This window comes from Oncorhynchus keta, chromosome 8, assembly GCF_023373465.1.
Source record: "Oncorhynchus keta strain PuntledgeMale-10-30-2019 chromosome 8, Oket_V2, whole genome shotgun sequence".
Taxonomy (NCBI): Eukaryota; Metazoa; Chordata; class Actinopteri; order Salmoniformes; family Salmonidae; genus Oncorhynchus; species Oncorhynchus keta.
Window position 1 is genome coordinate 29,887,876 of NC_068428.1, and position 19,679 is coordinate 29,907,554.

General features: G+C 44.2%; 2 protein-coding genes across 2 annotated transcripts; one reads left to right on the forward strand and one right to left on the reverse strand.

Annotated features, from left to right (window-relative positions):
- Positions 1–95: 95 nt before the first annotated feature.
- LOC118387076 (armadillo-like helical domain-containing protein 4) lies at positions 96–11,019 on the forward strand. The gene is made up of 8 exons (XM_035775214.2): positions 96–675; positions 4,331–5,493; positions 7,533–7,895; positions 8,081–8,236; positions 8,355–8,507; positions 8,676–8,707; positions 8,975–9,127; positions 9,405–11,019. The coding sequence occupies exons 2-8, from the start codon at positions 4,434–4,436 to the stop codon at positions 9,477–9,479; spliced, it is 1,992 nt and encodes a 663-aa protein (XP_035631107.1). The 5' UTR covers positions 96–675; positions 4,331–4,433; the 3' UTR covers positions 9,480–11,019.
- A 3,579-nt stretch (positions 11,020–14,598) lies between these two features.
- LOC118387078 (N-alpha-acetyltransferase 30-like) lies at positions 14,599–19,176 on the reverse strand. The gene is made up of 4 exons (XM_035775219.2): positions 18,082–19,176; positions 16,962–17,085; positions 16,736–16,791; positions 14,599–16,395 (listed from the first exon to the last, which is right to left on the reverse strand). Exons 1-4 carry the CDS (start codon positions 18,937–18,939, stop codon positions 16,258–16,260), a joined length of 1,176 nt encoding a protein of 391 aa, XP_035631112.1. The 5' UTR covers positions 18,940–19,176; the 3' UTR covers positions 14,599–16,257.
- Between the last annotated feature and the right edge of the window lie 503 nt (positions 19,177–19,679).

A 19,679-nucleotide genomic window follows, 5' to 3' on the forward strand; every position in this document is an offset into this window, starting at 1 on the left:
TGTAAAATAGTTTATGCAATTATACTTGTATGTTATAAATCAAACGCAAAATAAAAATACATCACGGTCTATACTAGTCATATCCAAACATTTATAGAAGTCATTTTTACACACCATATATGGACTGAGAATTTGAACGATCTATAAAGAACATTAAATTGTTTGGGCAATATTTTATGCAATCAATTTCATGTTCTTATAGATCGTTGAAGAGTAGACATGAAAGGATGAAAGGAGAGAAATTCGGCGGTTGGAGCTGTCCATTCAGCACCGCCTCGGGAAAAACAAAATCTGAGGTTCAAATAGAATTTGAAAACATTTCCCCACACTAAAACAATGGCCTGTTGTGCAACGCATTGGACATAAAATATTACTGAATGTTCTTCACAAATCATATCTCTACACGCGCTCAATCACAGAGCAGATCGAGGCACTCTGCCAGTTGAGGCGCGCGCATGCACACGCACTCCGAAGCGTAGCCTACATTGTGTAATCAGCACATTAATAAATACTAGGCTATTTCTTAAGCTTGCTTCCGGATCGATATTGGCAGCTTATTGATATGATATTGGTACAGTTGTAATATACACCCGTTATTTAAAGGAAAGGCTGGGGAGAAATATATACCGCCCTGTGCAATGAGGTGAACATCATTCCCGTCTACGACTCCGGCAGGTAAGGACAATGCATTATACAGTGCATATTTTTTAAATTACTTTTCATCAAACATAACCCATTTGTTTAAAATGTAAAACATTATATATTGCTAGAACAATATGGTTAATGACAGGCTTCTAAGATGAGAAGCGCCGTCTCTACTGTAGCCTATGTGGCATAGTCACACACGCACATATGAATACACGGATTTGAATGCACTAGAAGACTAGGCTACTTAGATCTCTTGGCATTGAATCTGTATACTAAAGCGGTTTATGCCTGCGCCACAGCGGCGTGGCGTGGTGTGGGTCTGGATGATGATGTTTGTTTACCCGATGGAGGTCTATTTTAATCCTCATAATTGGTTCATAACTGGTATTGTGGGTGTCAAGCAGCATGCGGCTCTCTTGGCTCATGTGTACATTGATTAGCGATGGTCAGCTGGGGTCGGTAGTGTTTGTTAGAGTAAGAAGGTGCGTGTGTGTGTGTGTGTGTGTGTGTGTGTGTGTGTGTGTGTGTGTGTGTGTGTACAATGCACTAACTGGAAGTCGCTCTGGATAAGCACACATGTTACTAAAATGTAAAATGTGTGTGTGTGTGTGTCAGGTTTTGACGTTGATGTCTGTGAAACGCCTGTCTGACGTCTGACACCAACCTGCTCTCAGAGCCTTTTGTATTATTGTGTACGTAAATCAGACACTGCATTTACATTTACATTTACATTTAAGTCATTTAGCAGACGCTCTTATCCAGAGCGACTTAGTATGATATGTTATGTTTTATATGGTATGTATTCATTTTTGGATGGCTGTAATCCATTTAGTATATGTTACAAATTACAAGTGGTATGATATGTTAGGAATATACTAGGTGGCTAACATTAGCTAGACTAGGGGTTGGGGTTAAGGCTTAGTGTTAAACTTAGGGTTAGGAGTTAGGTTAAGGTTACGGGAAGGGTTAGCTAAAATGGTTAAAGTTAGGGGAAAGGTTAGCTAACATGCTAAGTAGTTGCAAAGTAGCTAAAAAGTAGTAAGTTGTGCTAATTGAAAATGTGCTAATTGTCTAAAATGCTGAAGTTGGCAGTGATGAGATTTGACACACAACCTTTTTGTTGCTAGACTTTTGGGTTATAAGCCCACGCCCACTCCGACCAACCACCTTTCTTTAGTTTTTGCCTTACGTAACTTTTTGTCTTATGTAACCATACCAAACCTAACATATCATAGTAATTTGACTGAACTGGATTTACATTTACTTTGTTACGTCTAGCCTATGAGACCAGGCTGCTGACACACTGCAGCAACACAGGGAACCTGTGGGAAGCAGGGTGTCTTCCAGGCAACCCAAGGGAACAGAATTCTCTGTTTACAAGTCAACTCCATTTGCCAAGAAAAATGCCCCTTGCAGATTACCAAAGTATTTGTGCTTTCTCACTTGATATTTAAATGTGTTCTTTCTGTTATTATAATGATATTATATATTTGTATGGTCCATTTTACATGAAAGGGCACGAACTGAAACGTGTTATTATCTATCTAAAAATATTAACCTACAGAGTCCAACTGAACAGGACTGAGTCATTCTGGAGATAACCTGCTATTTATAGTTATTTTAAAAGTACAAAGTGTACTGACTGTGTGTGTGTGTGTGTGTGTGTGTGTGTGTCAGTGTTAATTTCGTTAACAAAAATAGTGACACAAATATTTGTCAAACACTTGTTTTTCAGTGGCAATTGCCGAGACTATAACTGACTAAATAGACCCCGAAAAAACTATAACTAAACATATATTATTTTTAATTTCAGTAGACTAAAACGAGACGAGACTAAATTATCTCTGTGACCTGACTACTAAGTGGACTGGACAAGAGTTTTTTGAGAAATTGAGAGCTTTTCAGTGATAACATATTTAATATTAGCAGCACAGATGCACAGCGCAGTTCTGTTCAGCAGTGGGAAGGATGCACCATACCCGGCACACACAGCCCACATCAGCTGGTGAGCTGCGGGGGAGCAAGCAATGTGTGTGGGCAGACAGACAGACAGGCTCCGCCTTCGTTTATACACATCGCGCAAATTACCCTCTTGCTTCCACATAGCTAACCAGTCACCCACCAGCCTTCTCGTTAGCTACCCTTTGCCTGGTTAAGAAACACAAGCTGCCTTACGAAATTAAAATCAATAGCAGCATTGAGTTTAATAGTAAAACAACAGTGTAGCTATGCTTTTCTCTCAATTGAGTATAGAAAAGAAGGCTGTCTTTCAATTTGTAATCTCGTTCAACCCTCTCACTTTCTCCACTGAATTTCATTGCCAGGCGCTACGTTTTTTTCTTTCTATCGTGTATTGGTGGGCCGCATTTTACATTCATAAAGAATATTGCAGGCCAATTCTAAGACTAGGCTACTTGCGGACCGGACCATTAACCATATGTTTAGGCTACATCTTGTTCAGTCATTTTACCTCATTAGCTAGCTATAGCTAACAACCTAGGGTGCATTCAGCGGGACATAACATTTTGGAACATTCAGATAGAATATGTTTTGTAGAACGAACCAAAATGTATTTTGCGTTAATGGGGACCAAGTAACTCAGACTTGAGCACTTGGATCAGGACTACTGTACACATAGGAACTCGGACTTTAGCTATAGTGACTCGTGACCCGACACGTGACTCGACCATTGGTGACTCGACCATTGGTGACTCGGAATTGGACTAGCGCACAGGGGACTTGGGACTCGATTCGGACTCAAAAATTAGTGACACATCACTGGGCGAAACAGTCATTAGCTCCCCTTTAAAGTCATTTGCCACCGTTCTAGTGTTGGACACCAATGTGGCTGCGGTGTCAGTGAAACGTGGATGACAATGGCAATGACACGACCGAGTGACGGATGTGCAACCAATAATTGCCAATACTTTCTCTCTCTCTCTCTCTCTCTTTCTGTCTCTCTATGTCCCTCTCTTTGTCCCTCTCTTTGTCCCTCTGTCTCTCCGTGCTTGAGAATTTACATGGACAGATAATTCTTATATATTCTTATATACTGTATGTTTGTCGTTTTTCTGCTGTTGGGAAGAGAATAGGATGTTATTAAAAAAATATATGTTGGTAGTACAAGACTATGTATTTTTGTGCAAATTTTGTTACTTTGTCCCTCAAACTCAACTTTTTTCATTATTCCCATCTAATCAGGGAATGATTTAGACCTGGGACACTAGTTGGGCACAATGAATTATCCGGCAGGCTCTGGACCTTGTAGGGTAAGAGTTGAATACTCCTGCAGGGTTAATGACGCAAAACAAATGTGATGTGACTACAATGAAAGGGCATTTAGTTGACTGAAATGGCCCACTGTTGTCGTCATTTTGACAATAACTAAGTCATTATTCAAATGACAAAATGTGATTAAGACTTAATTATATTTTAGTCAAAATGACTAGACTAAATGTAATACTGTATAAAAAAAATAGTCACAAAATTAACACTGGTGTGTGTGTGTGGAGAGGAATGGAGTAGAAGTACAACAACCGGAGAGAGGGCTCAAAAGTCCACAGTTTCCACAAAACTGCCAGACTGCAACATCAAAGGAAAGGCTTACACAAAAGCTAATATAATCCTCAGTTATCTTAGGTTAGAGTTCAACAATAAATAAGTGGTGAAATTCTTTCCTCAGCTGAATCGCCATACCATCTCCATACCTGCCCCCGTCATCTGACCACCCCATTCTAGCCACTGCGACCCTTCTCTACGTCTCCATGTTTACTTTGTGGTGAGAAATGGGAAAGATGCTCTTCCCTGCAATTCTCCATCACCTCCTATTGGTAGGGGTCTGTCTCTGCGTCTACAGCACCCCAGTCCCGCCCCTCCACGACTACGCACCCGCCTCACAGGACAGTGGCTGTGATGGACAAGCTGGGGAGCCAATGGAGGGAGAGGCCTGTGTAACACCAGCAACACCTGCCAGTGTGACATCAACAAGTGTCCAATCTGGGCCCTCTGATCCTGGCAGACTGTCCTATAGGATGGCAGAACACATGACTGGCAGCTGGACTGACCTATCAGAGAATGTTGGAGCAGGGGGAGGCACTGGCCCTGATGTGATGGGACGCAAACCAGGGGGGATAGAGCCGGTGACGCAGGCACGAAACGTGGACAGTCATGAGGGTATATCTGGACCGGGAGGGGCTAAGAGCCACGGGAGGGAGGCAGAGACAGGGGTTGCCTCTGAGAGCTTCTCTGAGGGGAAGGAGACTCACAGACTGCCTGTAGAAGCTCCAGAACTCTACACAGACAAAGAGATGAAAGTTGGGCCCGAAGAGGATCCTATGGAGGATGTACCTACTGTCACCACTGGTGCCATGATAGCTTCCCTAGGAGAGAGGCAAGGGATGACAGTGGCCATGAAAACACCCAGAGCTGCTCTACATGGTGCTTCCACAGCAGCCAGAGCCCCAGAACCAGATAGCCAGACAGGGACGCACCTTGCTGGGGATAGAAGAGACCTCATCCTGGAAGAGAGGCCAGATCTCCAAGGAGGAAAGGAAGGGGAACTCAGAGAGAGCTTGCCCGACCTCGGAGCTCCTCTTCTGGGGCAGGAGACAGACTCCCCATTGACCTCGATCCCTCCGTCAGTATGGAGATCCAGCAGAGACGCTTCATCGCTGCCCCCTAGTGGTCTGGAGGCCGCTGGCCCTGCATCTCCACACCCCCAAGATGGAGCGACAGCGTTTGCTCTCCCAGACCCCCTCCTGCCCGACCTTGGACCAGCCCTGACAGGATCCTCCAGACAGGATGACCCTGACAGCCTCTGGACTGAACCACTACAGCAAAATGGGGGTGAGTATGCAGTATGCTATGGTCCAATGAGTACATACTGGATATGTTAGAGACAGCCACTGGGATCTCAGCCACCTGGAGTGAGTCTACTCTACAGATGCACTTGAGGGCCACATTCTATGTTGAGTTTTTGCACATGCACACACCAACACACTTGCTCTGCCTCACAACAAGGTAAGGTGCTGCTCTAGCTGTTGTTGTGTCACACCATAGAATTCCATTACACGGGTTGCCTGTTTGCCTTTCGCTGGGTTTCAATAGGTTTCATTAAAAAGGGAAGGGAAATGAAAGTGACATGTCTAGCTGCAGAGATCTCCTTTGATGATCGGGGGGGGATGGTGAATGCTTGGTTTTCCACGCTTCACTTTGAACCTTAGCAGGCAGGGTTCCAGGGAAGCAGTCTAATTACTTTCTATTTCTGACGGTGGAAATAAACCTCACATGACTGCCAGGAGACAGCAATGACAGGGACTGTTATACAAGTCTGGGGAATTCTCATCCTTTATCTCTATCTCCCTCCCTCCATCAGAGAGGAAAAGTAAAGACCTAGGCACTGGCAGGGCCAGCCAGGCAGTTTATTACATTTGTGATGCAGTAGAATAGAGGAGTCTGTCTGAGCCAATATGTGTTCCTGACTGTTCCTGCCTGTCTGGTGTCCCTCTAAGGATTGTCTGATAGCGCTACAGGCAGCCTGTTAGCATCCATCAGGGACGTGTGCGTGTATGTACATATACGTATGTGCGTATATTTGTGTGTGTGTGTGTTCCAGCTTCTCTTTGGGGACCTGAAGCTTCCCTACAAGGGAAACCAGGCTAACTTGATGAGTAGTATGTAGAAGGAAGGATTTTCTTTTTGGAACACCCTTTTCAAGATGAAAAAACAAACAAAAAAAATTTCATCAAATCAAATGTATTTATATAGCCCTTCTTACATCAGCTGATATCTCAAAGTTCTGTACAGAAACCCAGCCTAAAACCCCAAACAGCAAGAAATGCAGGTGTAGAAGCACGGTGGCTAGGAAAAACTCCCTAGAAACGCCAAAACCTAGGAAGAAACCTCGAGAGGAACCAGGCTATGAGGGGTGTCCAGTCCTCTTCTGGCTGTGCCAGGTGGAGACTATAACAGAACATGGCCAAGATGTTCAAATGTTCATAAATGACCAGCATGGTTAAATAATAATAATCACAGTAGTTGTCAAGGGTGCAGCAAGTCAGCACCTCAGGAGTAAATGTCAGTTGGCTTTTCATAGCCGATCATTAAGAGTATCTCTACCGCTCCTGCTGTCTCTAGAGAGTTGAAAACAGCAGGTCTGGGACAGGTAGCACGTCCGGTGAACAGGTCAGGGTTCCATAGCCGCAGGCAGAACAGTTGAAACTGGAGCAGCAGCACGGCCAGGTGGACTGGGGACAGGAAGGAGTCATCATGCCAGGTAGTCCTGAGGTATGGTCCTAGGGCTCTGGTCCTCCGAGAGAGAGAAAGAAAGAGAAAGAAAGAATTCGAATTAGAAAGAGCATACTTAAATTCACACAGGACACTGGATAAGACAGGAGAAGTACTCCAGATATAACAGACTGACCCTAGTCCCCCGACACATAAACTACTGCAGCATAAATACTGGAGGCTGAGACAGGAGGGGTCAGGAGACACTGTGGCCCCATCCGATGATACCCCCGGACAGGGCCAAACAGGCAAACAAACATGACTGAAAGAGATGCAGAAATAAACATTTTGATTGAATCTTCATCAACAATTACAAGAATAACCTGTCCCAGAAAGCTGCACCATATGGTGGATCCCTTCCATGGTTATGTTTTATGGGATTTATACCTTTTTTTGTGTGTGAGCAGAGCAGTTAGAATGTAGTTGAGAACTGGAAGCAGAGCTGTGGGTCTAAAACTCCTCTCTCTTCACCAGTACATACCATCATGTTTCTAGTCACAGGCTGATATCTAGCAGTCACTGAGCCTATACGAATTGCCTATGGACCATCAGTGAGTCCTGAACCAACATCTGTCGGTGTGTGTGTATTTTACAAACAGCCGTGGATGCCAGTGCCCCTCCCTTGCAGGACGCGTCCACAGAGGGCACAATGTCATCGGAGGACCTCCCTCTCATCTTCGAGCCCTTTGATGATGTCACACCTGAAGGGGCGGGGGTGGCGACAGCCGTTCTCGCGCCCGGCAACTCACAGCTGTCTGTCTCCATGTCTACCACGGGGATGCTACTGTCAGAGGTGGAGTTCGACCAGGTGGACACAGGTGACACGGGGCCATCCCGTGTCCCACCACTGGTGCTACCAGATTGGACGTCACCATGGCAGACATCCGGGGCTCAGATCTCTGAGCCTATCTGTCCTTCTGGTCCACCCATAGACCCCCCCCCTTCAGAGACAGAACAGCCAGGTGATACATCTTTCTTATTAATCTTCCTCTTCATTATTCCATTCATCCTATTAATCTTTTCACCATGTTGCTTACACTCATCCGTTTAGATCTAGAAGTTTCTATAGTAGTATCTAAGGACTAGATGTTGATGTTATACTTCACTATATCCACTATAATGATCCAGCCGTGATGATTATATTTAGGTGGTAGTGAGACCATACAGAACCCAGAGGAAACCCCGCCCACCTCCGAACCCAACCCTACAAGCATCGCCTCCCAGCAGATCAACATGACAACGGTCACCAAGACAACCTATCTGCCTGTGGTCAAATCAGGTCTGGAGGAACTGGAGTCTGAAGGTAGGAGTCACACTAACACATAATGCACACACATTGTTTACACAATGTAAAGATGAAAGTTCACAATTCAAATTGAAAGGAAGTTGAATCAGCTGTTTTCCTTCTTTTCTTCCTCTAGAGGAGCCAGAGGTGGATGAGGAGGATGAGAACACAGAGGAGTCAGAGGACAGCGAAGAGGAACAGAAGGAGACCCCTATCCCAGCCCCCACTCGACCTCCCTACAGCCTCATCCCCCCGCCTCCTGTCTGGGTGCAGCGCAATCAGGGCCTGAGTGAGAGACACATACACGAATGCATGCGCACATAAAACTAACTTTGGCTCTTTGTGGCCATCAAATATGAGATATTTTCAATTAGGAAAGAAGTGTAATTGAAATAGTTGGTGACAATCTTGTGTGGGTTCAATGTGCTTCAAAGCTGCTATTCCTCCCTTTTTTCAGTGCGTAGCTGGGTGGAACTGATCAGAGAAAAGGTAAGATCGCCATTAATGGTCATGACAGAACCATTCTATCCTCATTATACTTTTAGAAAGTGTGGTCCTTTAGGCTGTTTGGTTATGTAGCAGAGATAATATTGACACCTATTACCCTTAAATTAGTCAAAAAACATAAACTGGAAGAGTTGTCTCTAAGACACTCTGGTCTACGAGTGGTCTGTATTTCCTGTGTGTGGCTAGTTTCTTCTCCCTGCTCGTCCCTCACACAACCCTATCGTTCACCTCTGTCCCCTCTCCCTACAGGCAGGGTATGTGTCTGGGATGTTGGCCCCGGTGGGCATTGGCATCATGGGGGCCCTGCTCATTGTTGGGGCCCTCTACAGCATCAGGATGATCCACCGTAAGAGGAGGAACAGCTTCAAACACCAGCGCAGGAGGAAGGCCAGGCACACGGAGGTTAATAAGAATATGCTCACTAGCGCTACACTACTCCTAAAGGATGCATATATCAGCTTGTGGTAGAAATTGCCATTAACTAAGAATGTGTCATTAACCAGTAGTTTAAAGTGGCTTCCTCATCTCTACACCTTCATCTGTACTGATTTAAAGACATTGGACAGTTTCTTTCACATCAGTGGAGATGGAAGAGATTTTGGACTTATTGAGCTTTATACAACCTTTAACTCCATGTAATGAATGTCCTGACTTTTGGTATTTGCCATCTTGTCTCCAGCAACCCAGGGAGCCAAGCAGCAACGGCCAGGACCAAGCCATGCTATTGGCTGACAGCTCTGAGGACGAGTTCTGATCCTGCCCACAGCGCTGTGCCTGTAACTGATGAGACTTGGCCCGCGTCGTCGTCATCATATCTCCATGACTACCACATCTCCAATCACTGTGGGGCGATTGGCTATAATTCATCAGAGAGTATTTGACTGTCTAACCAACAAGACGGGTGGGTATTTGACATGTAAAACAGGGTTGAACATTTTAACACCTATGTAGTTACAGGTGCATAGAGGGAAAACAATACAATATTTGAAAAATAAACTCTAGGCTATTGACATTCTTGTATGATCCAAAATGTGTTTGAGATCCTTTAAACCAACAGTGTGTAGAGCATACAAGAATGACCGTGTGCTGAAGCCTCTTTTTCAATTACTTTCTATGTAATAAAAAGGCTAGAGCAGAATCCATTTAATAGGATCTCTGTTTATGTAGCTGACGAGGAGTGCATTTCAATAGTCTGAAGTGGCTTCCTCTTCTTGTCTCCTTTCCTACATTTAGGAAGCCACTTCAGAAATGAAGCCACTACAGGCTATAGAGATGCACTCACGGTTACTGGAGTAAGATTGTCACACACTATTGAGCTCATAACACATCACAGACACTGAAAAAAACATATGCTGTCAACACCAGTGTGCATTAATGCACTTTAGATACTTTCATAGACAGCCATTGCTTGATTCAGCCTTGTCGACTGTTTAAGGCCAAATGAATATCATCCTCCTTTAAAAGCATTCAGCAGGAAACCAGCTCTCTCTGCGTGTAGTTACAGGAAACTGATAATTCTATTGTTTCTCCTCCTGACAATGTTTTTCCTCCAGTGCGTGGCAGGAAACCTCTTTTATGAATGTATATACCAGGCTAATACTTATTTAATCATATCCATATAATTTACTATTGAATAGCCTACTCTACAGAAAAGTCCAAGTCATTCAGAATCATTACATCCCATAGCCATGCTGAGGGATTTTTTAAAGGGAGACTACTTGTATTTTCACTCAACCTCTCTCTTCTGTACAGTTGTTTCTCCTAATTGCCTAACAATCCACTTTTCTTATTTTGCACTGGGACCTGAAAGAACTGAAGTGAAAGCCAAAACTCTAAGGAGAAACAGGACGCTTGCTGCCAATGTTGACAAAGGTTTCCATTCCCCCTGGTTGATGCCGTTGTGATCCAAATGTATATTATATATTTATTCATTTCTGTGGTTGATGCATCTAGTGTCTGCATTTTAGCACTAAATATTAAAGGTGTTTTGAAAAGTCTAATTCAATGTAATTGAGTAATCTTGCATTGTACTGTAGTCATTCAAGTTTGAAATGTGTCACATTTTGCGTGACCATCCCCTGGTAGGTTGCTTGAGATACATCGCCTGTGAATATGCAATAATAATGTAATGTACGGGTTCTTCTGTAAAATGATGGCCACATTTCGGGCTTTCTTTCTATAGATACCAAATGTGCAGTGCTACCAATAAAGCTCACTCTTACCCAGAAGGATCTCTGTTTGTGGGAAGGGTTCACTATTTTTGTTTCTATTGCTAAACACAGTTGGAAGACAAAATGCCTAATCATGAATGAATCACATGATACAATGTAAAATACTGCACTCTTTCCGATGTGCCGTTTGCTTGCTTTGGAACCAAGATAACCATCAGACAACCAAGAGTCAACCAATCCACTTTACAGCATAAAAAAAAACGAATAATTTATTTCTGTGTACTATTCCCACATTAAATAAAAAATATCGTTGGACAGATTGAAATCAAAGAGACAGAGGCAGAGGAAGAGGGGCAGGGGAACAAAACTCTGACATGCAAAAATACAGTTCTCTCTTCCCTTACCACACCTTACAGATCACAGGGGTCCAGGGCTAGTCACTACAAAAAACAGAGACCCCCCTTTAGCTGGTCCTGGGGGGCACAGTGTGTGGGGTCCCCAAGTGGAGTGGTAAGAAGAGAGTAGATGCCCACTGAGCTAAGGTCCGTTTGCATCCCCCATCCGTAATGGTGAAGGTTAGGACTTGGACAGGGTAAACTGATCCTAGATCGGTGTACCAAAATAGAAAATTCTAGCCAGAGCAAGAAACCAACTGGAATATCTAATAAAAAGCTTGACAACTCTTCCTCTCGTACAAGGAGATGGAAGAAGAGTGGTTGGTCTCTGGGGTGAATGGTAGCTAGGCAACCAGTGGGATGGTGGCCCTCCAAGACCAGTTTAAGTAGCCTTGTCATGTTCTTAGACCCTAAACTCTGAAATGGCAAGACAACTTTTGATTTCTCCGTAGTGAAGACCATGCATTGACTTACTTTGAAGCCACAAGGGATGGGAAGGTATCAGCTAACCTGGATGCCAGTCTGTTTCTTCTTTAGCTCACTCCTTTGTCAAAACAGACCAGAGCCATAGATATAAATTACATAGATGTCAATGTCTTTTGAAATCACACCAGACTCTGGCCACAAACAGACTGATGAGGAAGCCCTTCAACTGGGGTGCATTCAATGAGGTGCAAAGTTAAGAACAATGCAGCTAGAAAGACTTATATCTAACAGGACACCCTCATGAACAGACCTCTGGTGTAGATGGTCAAACGGAGCTGTCTAGCCTAACATGGCAGGCAATAATGTCCATGGTCCCTACTGGCACTGCCAGGGGTTCACACTTTTAAAAACTAGGGGAGAAATAAAGACGTTCTATGAGAATGAGGAAAGCGGGTTGGACTAAAACAAAGACCAATTTAATTTGAAATGGGACAGGAGCCCCCTCACACCTCTAGACTGAAGCAGGATCAGAGTGATGTCAGAAAGAGTCAAGATTCAACAGAAAGTGTATCTGCACAGAGAGCCAAATGGAAGTCTTCCCAGTGAATGGAACAGAGTGCCATTGGAACAGTTCAAAGCAGTATGGCTTTGGAACAGCTAGCCTAGCTCCCATCTGTGCTTCCGGATCTCTGATGACATCGTTGCTGTCCAATCCTTCATTCTTATTCTAGTCCTAATAGTCTGGATGGGTGGGTGAAAATAAATTAGCATAGAAAAGAAACAAAAAACCTAACTAATCAATCCCTCCAAAAACACAATACACAAAAAAAGATGCCCTCCGATGTCAAATGAATAGAGCGCAAACACTGTATACAAATTGTCAAAAAAACAAAAGGTCATCTGATCGGTGTTTTCAAACGCACTCACATACATACTATAACCACCCACACAGCAGCCTGTGTGTAAAGTATCTGTCGACATCCCTTCTCACTTCCTATTCTGCAATGTTAGCCGGTTGAATTGAAGAGACGTTGAGTAACAGCTCCTAACTGTTTGCATCTGTTTTATTAAAGCTATAACAGCTGCTAAAACAGCTATAAACAGCTATAAATAACAGCTGCTAAAACTGTACAGAGACGCAGACACTGAGTAAACCTGGCCCATAATGTGTTGTGTATGCTAGTGTACACCTCTTATAGTTGCTCTCTCAGCCTATGGGACTTCATCACAGCTCAGCAGTACAGTACATTAGTGTCTCTGCTAGACAAGGAGCAGATCTTTAGTAACTACTACCACCACCGCCATTATTACTACTACTACCACCACCGTCATTACTACTACTACCACCACCACCGTCATTACTACTACTACCACCACCACCACCATTATTATTACTACTACTACCACCACCGTCATTATTACTACTACTACCACCACCGTCATTATTACTACTACTACCACCACCGTCATTATTACTACTACTACCACCACCGTCATTACTACTACTACTACCACCACCGTCATTATTACTACTACTACCACCACCACCGTCATTACTACTACTACCACCACCACCGTCATTACTACTACTACCACCACCACCGTCATTACTACTACTACCACCACCACCACCGTCATTACTACTACTACCACCACCACCACCATTATTACTACTACTACCACCACCGTCATTATTACTACTACTACCACCACCGTCATTATTACTACTACTACCACCGTCATTATTACTACTACCACCACCACCGTCATTACTACTACTACCACCACCACCACCGTCATTACTACTACTACCACCACCACCACCGTCATTACTACTACTACCACCACCACCACCGTCATTACTACTACTACCACCACCGTCATTACTACTACTACCACCACTGTCATTACTACTACTACCACCACCAACACCATTACCACTACCACCACCACTACTACCACCACTGCCATAACTACTACTACCACCACCGCTATTACTACCACCACCGCTATTACTACCACCACCGCCATAACTACTACCACCACCACCATTACTACTACTACCACTGCTGCCATTACTACTACTACCATCGCTGCCATAACTACTACCACCATCATCATTACTACTACTACCACCACCACCGCCATTACTACTACTACCACCACCACCACCATCATTATTACTACTACCACCACCGCCATCATTACTACTACTACCACCACCACCACCATACTACTACTACCACCGCCGCCATTACTACTGCTACAACCACCGCCGCCATTACTACTACTACCACCACCGCCATTACTACTACTACCACTACTACTACTACCACCATCACTACTACCACCCACCATTACTACAACCACCACCACTTCAACCACCATCACCACTTCAACCACCATTATTACTACTACTACCACCACCATTACTACTACAACCACCACCACCTTCTATACCTAGCTCCTGGTGTCCCTGTGTCTTTACTATACTTCAGGGTTATCTAGAGCCTGAAATAACCGATTTTACACCATCAAAACACACACAGCCGACCTATGTTAATTTACTCTGAAAAAGAAAATTATATTTTTGAATTAATTTTTTAGACAAAAAGCAGCCACAAACACATATTTTCTTTGCATTGATTGGAGTAGATAGGAACTGCCTGGTGTGTCTGTCTTTCCCAGACAGAGGAGCTCTCAAATGTTACCGGAGTGTACGAGGGGAGTGAGTGTACGAGTGTATAATACACAATCTAAATAAACTCAGAGAGCAAACAGGAAATAAGTAAACTGCAAACAATACCTTTGCCCTCCTTTAACCAGAGGTCAACCAAAGATCAACACACTGACTCAAACACACACACAGAGCGAAGCCAACAGGAATCCAACATATTTAATAACACTATTACTCCAGCCTGACACTTTGCCATACTGAAACAGGACTCCAGTGCTCTGCATGTTGTTAATTCATAGACAACTGTGATGATTGAAAGACAGAGGGGCGCTTGGAAAAAATAGTCTCGAAGTTAGGAGGAATTTGAATGAACAACCTGCAATAGAGAAATAGTTTCCGAGCCCAAACAAACTTCTCCTTTGTCAATAATTATTTATCTTTCTCAGGAGATTTTTGAGCAATGTTCCAGTGGCTGGCAGTGCATTTTGGGAAAATTAGCTTTGATCTGCAAAAAGGGCCAACACAAGTGCCCAATCTCAAATAGGCCCCTCATTCTTACCCCTCTAAGCACTAACCAAGTGTATCTGAAATTATTGAATAGGTATTACTAAAATGGAAATAGCTCCACCTTTCCCTCTGACAGGCAGGAAGAATTTTCACCATATTGCTTACACCTATCCACACCTTTCAGATATACACAAGTGCCTAGGAGTTAGGACTATGGGTCTGTTTGGAACTGGGCAATGTTCCGAGTGTTAATCAACACACACTCATCACTCATACCACCACTCTTGTTAAAATAAATGCATGCATATCTTTACAGGCTCCAGCTCTTGGTCTGGGGCACGGGGTGAAAACTGAGCAGCAAGCATCTGGCGTGTTCGTCTCACAACGTAGGGTTAATGAAAACACAGACAGGGGGAGAAAAGCACACTAACACGCACAACTCATGATTCCCACCAAGCATGCGTGCGCACACACCCATCCACTACATTACTTCACATCCCTTACTTCACGTCCCTTACACATGTACACAATAACCTAAACACTTCCTTTTCCAAACCCCTAGGGAAAACACACACTCTCACGAACACACACACAATAGCTTTTCCAACCCCCTGTTGAATCATGAGATTAAAAAATATACACAAAAAATAAACTCCACAAATATTTCCTTCGAATCTGTCGTTTTCACACCTTCTTCCTTATTTTCACCCTGTGTTTTTATTCTTCTTCTGTTTTCCTGTGTTCTAGTGGGTGATTTTGCGTGATGCATCGCCCTCCGGGGGTTTGTGGGTTCACCCTCGAGATCATGCCTTAGATACTGCTCCGTTGGAAGGGGGAGGGCAATGTTCTGAGGTTAAAGGTCACCAGACCACATCACACACTCCTCTTCCTTCCCCCTCTCACAGGATCCTACAGCTAACAGGGCAAGGGCCTCTTCATTAAAACATTGTGGGATTTCTGTCTGTCTGTCCAGTTTAGCCTTGAGCTGTTTTCCAAGATGTCAAGGATCAAAAAGGGAGGGTTGTATGTACTGTGTGTGTACTGTGTATGAGTAGTGTGCATGTGTCTATGTATATGCAAATGTAGGTGAATCTATGCTTGTGGGTGTATGACGATGTGTGTGTGCATATGGGTGTATGACTGTGCGTGGGTGTGTAACTGTATATATATATGGGTGTGTGTATGTATGTACACACACACACACACACACACACACACACACACACACACACACACACACACACACACACACACACACACACACACACGTGAGACAAGGGACCAGGGCAGGGTTGAGAGTGAGACTGGAGCTGCTTCAGTAAGAGGGCAGCACCTGTCATGCTCCTTCTCCTCTCTCTAGCGGAGCCACAGTTTGAGCCTCAGTGCGTCCACACCGTTCAGGTAATATCTGAAGAGCCGTTTGTCTCGGACAAAACCAAGGTTCTCGTACAACTTTAGAGCTGACTTGTTAGTGATCTCAGTCTCCAGAACCACCTAGGAGTGAGCGAGAGAGAGAGAGAGAGAGAGAAGAGAGAGGGAGGGAAGGAGAGAGGGAGGGTGGGGAGAGATACTGCTTGTCAGAGCTGAAGCAATACAAGTAGTCTTTGTATCATTTTGTGGGGGTTTGTCATAAGATCATATTGTTATATTATATCCCCATGTTATTCACTAGAGCACTTAATTTTCTATACTAGAGTCCACCTAGTGTGGATATATAATATGTGGTTAATACCTCAGGCCAAGTACAGTCAGGGCCACTAGCTGAGTGAAGGCCCCAGAGGGACAACAGGGCCTTCGGACGTCACCATCAGACAGACAGTACCAGTCCGCTTACCTCATCACAATCCCCCTCCACCATGGCATAGATGGCCTTCTTCACCAGGTTAGTACCTGCAACATACAGGCAACAGAAAATCAATTCAGCGGGATGGTACGCATAGAAGTTTGTGGAGGTAAAGAAAATGGAAGTACTTTGAGATCAAATATTTTTTTGCAAAAAGGGCTATTAATAAAACGTGATTGGTCGTCATGAGAAAATGAGAGAGCATGCTGGTTCTCACCAATGCTTTTCCTCCGGTGTTTTGAGTCTACAGCCAGCATGGCGATGTATCCACGACGAAACATCTTCTTGTGCATGTCCAGCTTACAGACAATGGCCCCCACACACTCCTGCTCCACCATGGCCTGGAAATGAATAAACAGTGAGTCATGTTAGTGCTGTGTCCAACCTAAAGCTTTTGAAGCCTTCTTAAGACCAGACATAACCAAGGAGTAAACAAAATCCAATGCTTCTAGCCAATGAGCATCAAGAACACATCTACCCTGACCTCTAGTTTGATTACACTGCACATAGCACTTCCTCCTTCCTATAGGTCACTGAGGGCAGTAGACTGAGAAATCATATTGAATAGTAAGTATCATGGTTACAATGATGAATGGCTCATTCCGTTATGGAAAAGGAGACAGATCAACAGCAAGGACCTCATTGAATTTGTGGACACAACTTGTTTCATATTAGCCCAGTTCACCTCAAAATACCAAATTAATTATCAAGACTAGAAATGTAAAAAACTTGACACTTGCAAGTGTTTCAGTCAGCAAGCCTCAGAGGTTGCAACACTATGCTAGGGTTAGGCTGTCAAAGGGGGTTTATTTGTGTGTGTGTGTGTGTGTGTGTGTGTGTGTGTTGTGTGCAAGCGCATGTACATGCCACTTCATGTTCAACTGTATCTGTGTGACACCTCCAGATGATTAAATATAGACATAGTGAACAAGTCTACACTAGCAGTCACACCAAGACTTACCAACCCTTTTAGCCCAACTTAAAAACTAGTTTCACTGTCAGACAAGACAACAGGGAGGAATAAGGGTGTGTTGTTGTCTGGATCTACCTAAAGAGAAGCCTACCCTTTATATAGAACTTTAGGAACATCAAATGAGCAGGTCTGCTATACAGAAAGATAGGAAAAAAACACAATTGAAGCAGACACTAACAGTATCTAGGCCTAAATCAAAACGGTGGTAAGAGACAATACTGGCCTCTTAGGGTCAGCGGCAACACCCCCAACAAACTCGCGTTGTTGCCCCAGAAGCTACTGCCCTCTTTTTATTTAGCTAATGTTCACCAACCAAAACCAAGTCAAGAAGGTGTTTTACTAGATAGTGCTATGTCATACTCACCAGAAAGCAGAGCTGAGGCCAGTTGTGGATGAAGTACCTATAGGTATAAATGGAATACGGCTCAGACAAGTCCTTGGTGATCAACCTCATGATTCCTGGCATCTGTAACTCGGACTCGTAGCGGACATAATGAATCCCCTGGCTCTCTTCCGCTTCTCGGTCAGGCGAACAGTTCAGATCCAGCCTCGCTAATTCTGACACCGGCGGCTGGTGTATGACGTCGGGTTCACTTTCTACTCCAGCCCGGTGCTCGCCAAGGCCTTCGCAGTCTGGGGGCTGCTGGCTCGGTGGTCGAGGGGCTTCTGTGGGGTCACATTCCCTTTTCCTAACGTTACCACCGGGGCTGTGTCCGGTTACAGTGTGGCTTTGGAAAGCCTCAGTTCTTGTGATAGTCAACATACCGTTCATGCCATTGTTGTTCAAGTGAGGGTGGCGGCTGCCTTTCGAACACGGACTGTGGTCCTCATGTTGCCAGCAATGGTCGCTATTATTTTTGTCACTCGGGTCGTCTCCAAAACTGCTGCTGTCACAGAGCTCCATGGACGGTCTCGGACTGTCGGATCGGTTTTCCGTTGTGTGGTTGTAGATCTCACCGTCTTCAGACGGACTGACCAACCCGTTCAGCTGCTGTTCCTGTGGGGCCTGCGTTTTGAGGTGTAGCGCAGCCGGGTTAGCATGCGATAGCATGTTTTTCTGTTTTTTCTTACTTGTCCGTTTGTCCTCGCTGACCCGCTGCTCCTGTCGTGTTATAGAGCCCTCCCAACCGCAGCCGGGCTGCTCCCCTTCCCCGGGGAAGGGAGAAATTTCAGCCGGGGATGCTGGCAATGCGCTGCTAGGCCCAGTCGGCACTGCAGCCATCCCACCTCATCAAGGGGGCAATGCACGTTAGAAAAAAAAGCTCTAAATATAGTTTCGTCAACGGGTTTACAAACAAAGCTCACTTCACTTAGGCGATAATTGTATACATCCGAGGGTTTCCGAAACAATTTTGTCTTTACTTCCAACGCCTGTCGTTGCTTTCTCCTCCGTTTCCCCGCTGCCGGAAAGTGCTGTCGCAGCAAACGCCATTGCAGCCGAAAGATGGTTGTCATTACTTACTACAGCCACAAAGTCAGAATTTGATTTAACGTAAAAATTAATGAAAACAAAATTTTGCTTTTTGGTATTCATTTAAGGTTAGGGTTAGGAATGCTGTTAGCAGTATGGTTAAGGTTTCAAATTATATTTTAAGAAGCTAAATTGTAGAAATATGCGGGGTTTAGACAAAAATATGAATTTGTGGCTGTGATAAGTAGTGACTACCATGAAAGCGGGTGCCGCTTTACGACAGTGATGAGAAGCATAATCTATGCGCGGTTTGCACAACTTTTTTTGTGTCTCTCCCTCCTCGAGCATCAGCGAAACTCACAAATTAATTTGGGTTAATCGACGGTGCATTATTTGGTGTATCTAGAGACCGCAGTTTTAGGCATAAATAGCCAATTCAAACCTCTGTAAATCTATCAAAATTATGAATGGCTGGCTATTACCAAAGTAAATACTTACCAAATAAAAAATCTATAATTTTGACGTTTTACAAATGTATTCCAATTTGTAAG

Excerpts from the sequence above, each read along its gene's own strand:
- LOC118387076 (XM_035775214.2), top strand. The coding sequence starts at position 4,434 with ATGGGAAAGATGCTCTTCCCTGCAATTCTCCATCACCTCCTATTGGTA. Across the intron at positions 5,494-7,532 it reads ACCACTACAGCAAAATGGGG|CCGTGGATGCCAGTGCCCCT; the intron begins GTGAGTATGCAG and ends TTTTACAAACAG. Across the intron at positions 9,128-9,404 it reads GGAAGGCCAGGCACACGGAG|CAACCCAGGGAGCCAAGCAG; the intron begins GTTAATAAGAAT and ends TCTTGTCTCCAG.
- LOC118387078 (XM_035775219.2), bottom strand. The coding sequence starts at position 18,939 with ATGGCTGCAGTGCCGACTGGGCCTAGCAGCGCATTGCCAGCATCCCCG. Across the intron at positions 17,086-18,081 it reads GGCCTCAGCTCTGCTTTCTG|GCCATGGTGGAGCAGGAGTG; the intron begins GTGAGTATGACA and ends ATTCATTTCCAG. Across the intron at positions 16,792-16,961 it reads ACACCGGAGGAAAAGCATTG|GTACTAACCTGGTGAAGAAG; the intron begins GTGAGAACCAGC and ends TGTATGTTGCAG.